This window comes from Podospora pseudocomata, chromosome 6 (assembly GCF_035222375.1).
Source record: "Podospora pseudocomata strain CBS 415.72m chromosome 6, whole genome shotgun sequence".
In the NCBI taxonomy this organism is placed as follows: Eukaryota; Fungi; Ascomycota; class Sordariomycetes; order Sordariales; family Podosporaceae; genus Podospora; species Podospora pseudocomata.
In genome coordinates, this window is record NC_085890.1 from 784,176 (window position 1) to 793,741 (window position 9,566).

A 9,566-nucleotide genomic window follows, 5' to 3' on the forward strand; every position below is an offset into this window, starting at 1 on the left:
GCCCGATAAGCTTAGAGTATATGTGGAATGCTGCGGCGTGGTCAAACGGTTTTGATGAGTGTCGGTCTCATATATCGACCTGATAGACCTGAGCCCTTCTTGGAAAGTGGTAGATGAACAACACCATAACCTCTTGGGTCGTAGAAATGCTTCATCATGTATGTCATCCCCCATCCTGTCCTGTAACAGCACAACATGGTCAGTACCAAACAAACAGCAGCGTAGCAGCAAAGCAGGAATCCCCGACCGGATTACGCACATCCAGTAGTGTCCGTCTCCCTTCGTCCACAACCGCTAATCTCTCCACTCTTCCCTCGTGAAGGCATCGTCAGAATCCAACTCCAGTTACGTATCCGTCCACTCCACATGGTTGGCAGCAGCCAGAGCACAGACAAGGTTTGGCATCTGAGTTTGACAGCGCCGAGAAAATAGCGTGGGCCAGGGTTCCTGGTTCCCCAACGTCGCACTAGCCCGACAGGCTAAAAAGGCCGAGCAGCTCGTCTCCATCATTGGCCCGTTTGGCCTTCCATGGACCGTCGAAATCGAGAAAGGGACCCTAACCCCTCAGCAGCTTGGCCTGAATCTTTCTATCCCCGATCCCTGTTGGAGAAGGGGTGAAGGGGAGCCCCCGCTTTTGCTTGCTGAAGAAGTGGTGATCCTCTCACACCCTGTAGTGTAGGTGGTGGTGTTGTGATAGCAACCATCATCCAAGAGAAACGGCTCCAGGCTGGCTGGTAGGGTGGTGACCATAGTGCCAGTTTCTCTTTCGTGAATGTTAAGCTCCGAAACCTCTGCGCAATCCGGACAAACTGGGAACGCAAGCGACGGTTGCAATGACAGTGGAGGTTGCCATTGAGGAGGACTGACTTGCAGCGACCGAGCGAGTGAGGGGCCGGCCCGTTGAAAAAAAAGCAACAAGCATCAAAGTCAAAGAGCAGCACGATTGCTGATGACCCCCTCCATCCACAGTTCACGATATCTTTGCGTTGCAAAGGAAACATGATGGTGGGTGTTGGACAATGCATAATGTCCAAGGTCGGAGCAATCCTTGACGATGGGAAGACTCAGCTCGCATGATGTCTTTTGATGAGGTTTACGGGCTGCTCACCAGAGCGAAGATCGCTTCCCTACGCTATTGGAATTGTTGGCTAACGCTTTGCTTGGTGCTGACATGGAGCAGGGACACACCTGGTTATTATTAGCCTCTGATATTCCTCTCGTTTTCAACAACGGATCAAGTGAACGGGCGAACCACCGCTTTGGGAGCAGGGTCCAACTGGACAAGATCGTCGATGTTCTTCTTACCCTAGTTTCTGTTGCTTGATGGAATTGTTGTGAAGAAGCCCTCATCCTGGACTTACATCAATTGACCGACTCTCAAGCCTCACGACTGGCAGAGCTGATGAAGGAGGATCTCGGCCAATCCGGGCTTTTGACTCCCGGCCATACCCCTGTTGGGTTGGAGAGAAGGGGAAGCTAAACCCGAGCTTCTGGTGCCGGAATACCACCCGGGCCACGTGCAGATCATGCGGGGTTGGCGAGCACAACGAGACTTTGCCCCTACCAGAGACAACTTCCGCGCCGAAAGGTCTTCTCATCGTTGACGAGCATACGATTCTTGGTACGAATCGGAGGATGAGTGAAAGCTGTTCATATGTCGTCCGTCCTTGCCATTCGACAGAAATTCCTCTTCGTGCCATGCATGCTGGAGGGGCGGGAACGCCGCTGTTTCGTAGAACTCCAGCTGGATGGAAGCCACTATCTCACCGGTCGTCAAGAATGGAGATGGATGGGCGGGCGGGTGGTGGCCTGACTGGCTTCGGCACGTTGGGACATGTTGAAGAATCCCAGTCTAGCCTTGGGCTTTACCTGCATGTCTCAGGTCGGTTAACAGCTTCTTCCCAAAAGCATCAGGTTCTATGCCACACTAGTGTCAATCTGGATGAAGAAGTGTTTCAAATCTGAGGGCTTTACACCCAAAGGGATTCTGTCCACTGCGTGTTTCGAATCTCCTACAAAGCAGAGATGACACAATCAAGTAGTCAACTCGAATGCCGCCATTTCCACACACATTCCTGGCGTCAATGCCCTGGCAAAGGAGATCAAAGTTCCCGGTGTTCCAAGACTTGGCCACGTGCGAAGCCGTCATCACAGCTAGCCACGCCAGGTTGAATTCATGTCGATCAAATCCCGAGGGAGCGGTGAGCTACTTGTCCAGTCCAGGCTCCAATGAGGCTGTTGGTTCGTGAAATTGCGATTCGGAGATTTCGGCTTCCGGAAGTTCCCTACGTTTTTCCTGGTGCCTGCCGAGCTGAACTGAGGTCATTTTGATGTCCTGCTCGTAAGATAAAACTATTCGTGATTAAACCAGTCCGGGAATTGGTGGCCATTGTGGAAATGTCTGTGCCATCCAGTCTGGGGAATCCTAGATGGTCTCCTTTAGAATACCACCGGCGGCGCTCGCCTCAACCATTGTGATGGAGCGCCTTGGTGAGGTTGAGCGTTCAGCCCAAATCCACCAGGCTCGGGAGAAGACTGACCATTGCGATAGCTCATCTCCGCTCTCGGTAATCGGAATCGACACGAGGTCATCGTTTCTTCAAGTGCATTCTACAGATGTCTTGATCGTAGAGCGATGTCCAGTCTTCGGAACCACCGTTGTGGAATCCATAAGCCGGTTCTTCTCCCGAAAAGCAGCAGCCTACCATACTATCCCTACTGGATCGGGTGATCAACATCTCACAGTTGGGGGTGTGTTTCTCTCGGCAATTGGTGAAGGCATCCAGCTCTTGGACAAATCATCGGTCTGGTCCGAACGGGCAACCCCCCCTGATCCGACAAGTCGATGGCCTCCTGAGTCGACAGCGCAATGTTTTCGACAAGGCCATCGCCCCATAATTCTCTGACAGATAGCGGTGGCTGAGCAAAAGATTTGCACGTTGGAGTTGCTCAAGGGCAGCCACCAGAAACGCGCTTGCTCCCACCCGAGGCATTCGGTAGGAACGACCCACGATGTTTGCAACGAGTGTTCAATATTGCCACCCTGGACGGCCTCATCGGAGGGTAGTCCTTTTGCCAGCCGCGGGGCATTTACTCTTCCCATGGTATATCTGGACAACAGTCAGTTGACTGCTGAAGAGCATCACGAAGTGAACATACCCACAACCATGCTGTACAGGACTTTGGCAGGAGGAGGAACCGATTCCTGGTCTTTGATCCTATTTGATCATGTAATGCTTCCGTCTGCCAGACACCATGTCTCACCTGGGTTACGAGACCAACGTGTTTTTGCTGAGGTTTTGTACAACAATCCCTTGGTTCTCACTGTGAGCTGAGTATGCCTTCCGAAGGGGAATTGGAGACAAGGATCGGTAGCCGGTGGCTGCAACTGCCTTGAAAGGGAGACCACGAAAGCCAATCTGGTCTTCATTTGTTCCACAACATGGGGCTAGAGGAACAGATAACCTTAAAATGACCATAGAAATACCATTGAGACGGATGCCATGCGGCAACCCGGATGGCGGCCAGCTGCATTCCACATCATGGCAGTAAACTCACATTTCGAGCCAATATCATCTTTGCCCAATGCAGCTGGCCGATGCTCATGATAACCTCAACATCAAATGGCCGGATGTCTCCTGTGCACTAGGATCTCTAGAAAGCCGCAAGCCTAGATAGATAGACTGCAACCTGGTGGCGCCGAAGATACGAGAGCGGTGAGTGAGGCTGTTGCAGGCACAAGTTGGCGCTCGATAGTGCAACAACCTTGGTTCGACAACCACTCTCATCACGGCAGCGCAACACTCTCTCGTGTCTCGATATTGAGCGGCAATGACTTGTGCTGTCTGAGACCGTGATCAGACTGGGTGGCGGGCGCAGCGAGGGTACCATTCGCGAACAAGCCGCAGCAGCCATCACGAATGTAGAGGAATCCCTTCGACTCGAGTCGGAACTTCTTTGGTGGTGATATGTGCCTTGCCGATATGCGAGAGCGAGGAGACCAAGCCCGTTCGCCACGAACCGCTGCAGGGGAGACGGATGCCAGAGCTAGGTTTTCTTGGCCCTGCACCGCACGGATTTGCAGAAGTTGAGTGCGCATACGCTATTCTCCGATAGGCATGGTGTTGTGGGTGAGTTTGGTGGATGACTGAATGGGATGCAAAAGACGACCATTATCGACGAGCGTGTGAGCGTGTGTGTCTCTGAATACTACATCCGCATTGACCTGTCAGTATCCGCTATGGGTATCGTCGCCTGTGATGGAAATAGATCCGGCGTAGGAGCAGTATACCGTTGACAGCCAAAAGGGCACCGAGAAAGCAGAACTCAGGTCAGTTTCGATCCCGGTTTTTGCTGGTTGGTTGGATCTGCGTTTGATTCTCCGGCCGTTGGAGGGTGTGAATGCCCCTCGTCAGTTCAGTCATCACAGACTGACCGCCAGACCCGTCATGGAGGGGTGAGAAGGAGAGAGCGTGTGATAACCCCCCCTGAAGTGACGAAAGCGGGCAAGACGGTAAATCTTGGCCCTGGAAACAAAGTGCAATGCGGGATCGGCTCCTCTCCCGGAAGCCCGAGTACGGCGGGTCTAGCCAAGACCGTGAGCGTTCCTGGTGTTAGGAAACCAAGTGCCGGGAGGGCAGAGCCGGCCGTGTTTCTGAGATGACGAGTTCGGCTGCTGGCATTGTTCATGCTCGCATCGTTCCGGGCCAAAGGCATAAGCCTAGAAGACGATCTCGAGGCGATCATGAAAACAAGGCATCATCCATGACGGGGCTGCGGATGGGAGGATGAGTGAAGGTGAGGGTCGTCAACGGCGGCCGATCTGCAGGAGGACGTGGGAAGCTGCATGTGGATTCCTGTTTATCGACCAATTTGCTAGGCCTCTTTTCTTGGTCACATTGTCGTGATATGGAGCGGTGAGGAATGGGCTCGAAAGGGAAGGACCATTACGAAGCACCTGGCAGAAAATACCGCGAAGAGGGTTCTGGGTTCTGATGGTGAAGCAAGAGCGATTTTGGACCCCCCACTTCAGGTGAAGCAGATGTGGCCTGTGCAGCAGGTTGCTCCTCTTCCAGCCAATGGCGTGTAAGACAAAGTTACACCCACCCAAAGAACCACCTCGATTCTTGTCACACAACCGACCTGAGACCTTTAGGGCTCAGCGTCCCACGCAGGTACCGCCTGCCATCTGCCACTTGCCACCTGGCCGTCGATATCGGCTCTTTCTCAAGTCTTTGAAACTTTAAACAGCAGGTACTCCGTAGGACTGTCACCGTGATAGACCCTCACCTCTGTAACGATGCCACCGTGATGTAAGATATTCTAGCAGCCGTTGGACATGACGTCCGGAAATGGAGCCAACTTTCGCCGTTCCACGTTTTGCCTCGGACTTGCTGCAAGTGATTGATCGATCAGTCAGCATTTTACTGAGTGGACATCTTATTGTTCCGGGGAAGCTCGCTCCTTCTCCCGGGCCACCAAATACGCAGTTGGACGTTGCCGGCGATAGCTGTGCCACACCCGGACAACTCGGGAATATTGTGCTGGGCCAGAGAGCTCCATGGAGCCTCTCCTGCGTACAGAGCAAGATTGCCGACGGCTGGATTGCACTTCAACTCGGCCGGGGGGACCTTGCTATTGATTCAGCCCGCAGCCGGTCCGTCTGCGGCGAGAAGGTCATCAATATCGGCGTCGTACGATGTTTACGTCCCTAAGATCTAGATGCTGGCTTAGGTACTCCGTACTGAAGGTGAGAGAGGTTGAGCCCTGCTGGGCTAAACCATTCCTAATTCAGCGCAGCCCCTACCAGAACCGCGACAGCTCCGAAATGACCGATCTCGTTTATCGTTGTGACAGGAAGATCTCAAACCAGCAGCAGTGATAGGATTGTTGTCGTGTTTGATGTATGCTCGTATCGACCTTGAAGGTTGTGATGAGTGGTGGGTTGGTGACAGACCAACTCAAGAGGAACATGGCATTCTGCAGGCAAGTGATCAATTCTCGCTGCATGCAGATGCAGAGGCATAACAGCGGGATGATATTGGCAAGGAGTCGCGGATCCTTGGTTGCCAACCGGGACGTTTGCCGGGCCTGGAAACACTCGACAAATCAGAGGGAATGCGCAACTGAGGCAAAAAAGTCTTGCCACAGCCTCTATGGATTTGAGGAGGCGGTCAGTGATAACTTCACATCAAAACGATGCTGTGAAAGACCGAGCCTCGGAGAACAGGTTATTCCATCCTACCGGACTTGGATAAGACTTGTTTGTTGGTCCAAATTGCTTGCATTTGCGTGAATCTGGTCTGTGGTTGTTCCCATCATCGAGGACTGGAATGGCCGAGCCTGAAGCTGCGAACGCTTGGTCTGTGCAATCATGCAACAAACCATGGAAACCCCTAGCTTTTGCGTCCGTCGCCACCAGCTGGTTTTTGTCGATATATTGGTCGACTGAACATACCTTTCTTGTTTCGATCGCTTTCATGCTGCGCTCTGCCCTCCGTATTCTGCATCTAGAGCCCTCGTAATGCTTTAACCCCGACCTCGTAACCAGAGACCGGCAAAAAGGTAAGCCGAAGGCGAGTGAGGCAGTGGTTCAAGACAGAAAGCGAGGTGGGGTTGAGATGTTTTCTGTTTCGACTCAGTTTCAGATGAAGTGATGAGATTGCGGCTTCCTATTGGATGTCACGATAGTCCGGGGCAGTTGAAGTCTTCCACGTGCAGCCACGTTTTATCCCTGCAGAGATCGCCCCGCCCTATCGTATCGAAATGACAGACTGAAGAGACTCGACTCTTGTGTGTTTTGCTTGAGCATTTCCAGCAGACTGCAGGTTCAAACAACAGTCTGACATTGATGCCACCAGGTGATCAGAAAAGAAATTGATCCTTCGGTCACCTTGCTTGGCTAAGAGCGCGCGATGTCATCTGCCCCGCCATAGACCCCACATACAACGACCACCCTCTCACCCCACACTTGGCTGGTTGCGGGGAGGTGATGAGAATGACGGAGATGCTTCGTTATTCAGACAAGCCATCCTGAGAAAGGGGGCACACCTCTTGGCCGAGCTCGGGTCAACGGGCCAGTGCTGTGCAGATGGCTTCACGAACTCATGCTGGAACGGTCCATAGATCTGCACCCAAGCCACATATTAGTAAAGAGTTGCTGTCAAAAAGTCAAGAAATAGCAACAAAGCGTTGCGTCGGAGTTGTCAAGGACCAAACTCCCAGGTTGACAGGTTCGCCGCCAGAGTTGCACCAAAAGACTACCTTGATCCTCAGAATGCGGGGGACGGAAAGCAGAATCAAAAAAGTCTCCTTTCATCCCGCCTGGACACGGGCCTCAGGACCCTTCCCGCAGTGAATATCTCGAGAGTTGTGGCAAGAGGGTGCAAATGAGAAAGGGTTCGCGCATTGCAACATTCCATACCACACACACCATCACACCTTGTAGACACACCTCAAAGGCCAAACAGGATGGACTGCATCGGAGACCTATTTTCCCAGCCCCTGACACACACACACAGCTTGCCAGCTTGCGTAGAGGGGTGATGTCAGTCAGAAGTCCAACTAGGCACGTTGACGTTGTTAGGTATGGGTTCTATGTGCGTCAGGCAGTACAAATATGACGCCTCTATATGCTGCCCGAGACTAGCGTTGTTTCTGACTTGACAATATCAGAGCGTACATAGGCGATTGCGAGGGCTGCACCTACTATGCCTATCCCATCCCACCATCATCCCGTCATGAACAGAAACGGCACTTGTCTTCCTAATCTAGTCATTGGGGCTTTCGGCCTTTGAAGCAAGCAGGCAGGCAGGCAGGCAGACGAGCAGACGGGACATCCTGCATCTATCGTGCCATGCTGGTCTGGGGTACATTTGCAGATGCTTTACAGACTGGCCGCATGAGCTGCCAACTCATTCCTCTTGTGCCGTGGTCCCTCGAATCACAGAGTAGGTAAGTTGATATCTTTTGTATGTTTCTGCTTTTGATGCCACCACGGATCCACAAGACGTCGCATCCTTGCTGGTTCATCAAAGGTAGCAGAGCGCAGTACGGGCAACCCTGCTCACCCCGCCATCGTTCATGGTGATGATGTGGAGCAGCCAATCATGCTCCAGGGCAGCACACCAAACCTGCCGCGCACAGACTCTATCCACAGAAGACCGGCCGCGCTCAGGCTTTGGAACAAGAGATTCTTTGCACGACAGATCTTGATCGAAAGAGGTGAAAACGTGGAGGCAACAGAGGTCCGAGAGAGGAAGCCGCGAAGTGCCCTGGAAAACCAAAGAAGTGTCTCGGATCGAAATCTCACAAGCGCCAGCAGCCGCCGTTTGCCGCAAGCGAGCAAAGCTTCAAACTCAATTCACCCAACCCACAGCGGGACTCAGGTACCTGGTTTGTTGGAGTTCCTGAGCAGCAACATCAATAACCTCACCCCTCAATGGACGTCATTCGCTTCGCCTGCCTGCAGACAGAGTTTTTCATCTCCTGCGATGCGGTGAAGGGCAGAACTTGATGGCTGGCCACGCTACGAGCCGTGTCTGCATCGTTCCTTCACAGCTTCCCCCACACCAAGCAGCACCGGCCACACCTCCTGTCGATGCATTCTCTGCCGCCTCACCGTCCGTCATGTGAGCCTTCTCCTTCCTGGCCCCTTCTCGCCGAAGCATTCGGTATTTAAGCGAAACAATGTTACGGCGGCTTTTATTTACATACTGATTCAGCGGCCGGTCAAGCATGAACCCCTCCGTCGACGCAGCGGTGAGCCGGACGTCATGTACCGGTACCCCTCCCGTCGGTGGGTTCCACATCCGGCCTCCGTTCCTCTAAAAATGCTCGAGCCGTATCTCCCAAGCAGCCAGTTTTGCTGCCGTCTGCCCCCTCCTCATAACGACGACAGTGACCTAGACCGGCATCCGAGCCGTCCCGCGGCCGGCGTTGCGGCCTTCTACATGCTTTTCCTGCAAATCATGTCCTTCCCTCTTTTTCAAGCCACCCGTCGTTGCTTTGGGGTGTCGTTTCCCCGCAAAAGGACCAGCTTACCTGCTGCTCACATACAGTCCCTTTCTCATGCGATGCACTGCAACATCTAGAAACGCCACAATGGTATTGGAAGAACCACCTGTTTCAGCTCTCTGGTAGCGGCAGCACACTTCACGTCTGTCGAATCGTCGTCGGTGGAGAGACGGGAGGGCTCTATCACAAGTCTGTCTATGGTGTTGAGAACACCGGACTTCCCAGCGGGGGTATCCAGACCTCAGAATCATTTCTACGGTTCGAAATTTTGCACAATTACACACGGCATAGGACATATATTGTTTTTTCGCCCTCCGCACAGCGGCGGCATCCCACAGTGGCTGTTGTCCCAGTAAAGCCTATAGCAGGCCTGCTAAAAACCACTGTCGATGGCCACGGCACGTCGTCCTCCAGCCGTCTTCCTTGCCATTCCGAGGGTTGAGAATATGGGGAATCCTTGTCAGACGGGTTCATCAGGCCCACGACAATCTCGAGGATTTCTCTGTTTCTCTGTTGCAATGAGGATGGTGGTGAGCCTTCCATTTCCACCA

General features: G+C 53.1%; 1 protein-coding gene across 1 annotated transcript; it reads left to right on the forward strand.

Annotated features, from left to right (window-relative positions):
- Positions 1 to 8,225: 8,225 nt before the first annotated feature.
- QC762_0091530 (uncharacterized protein) lies at positions 8,226 to 8,829 on the forward strand (the record flags this gene model as incomplete). The annotated part of the gene is made up of 2 exons (XM_062884060.1): positions 8,226 to 8,630; positions 8,736 to 8,829. Exons 1-2 carry the CDS (start codon positions 8,515 to 8,517, stop codon positions 8,827 to 8,829), a joined length of 210 nt encoding a protein of 69 aa, XP_062740298.1. The 5' UTR covers positions 8,226 to 8,514.
- Between the last annotated feature and the right edge of the window lie 737 nt (positions 8,830 to 9,566).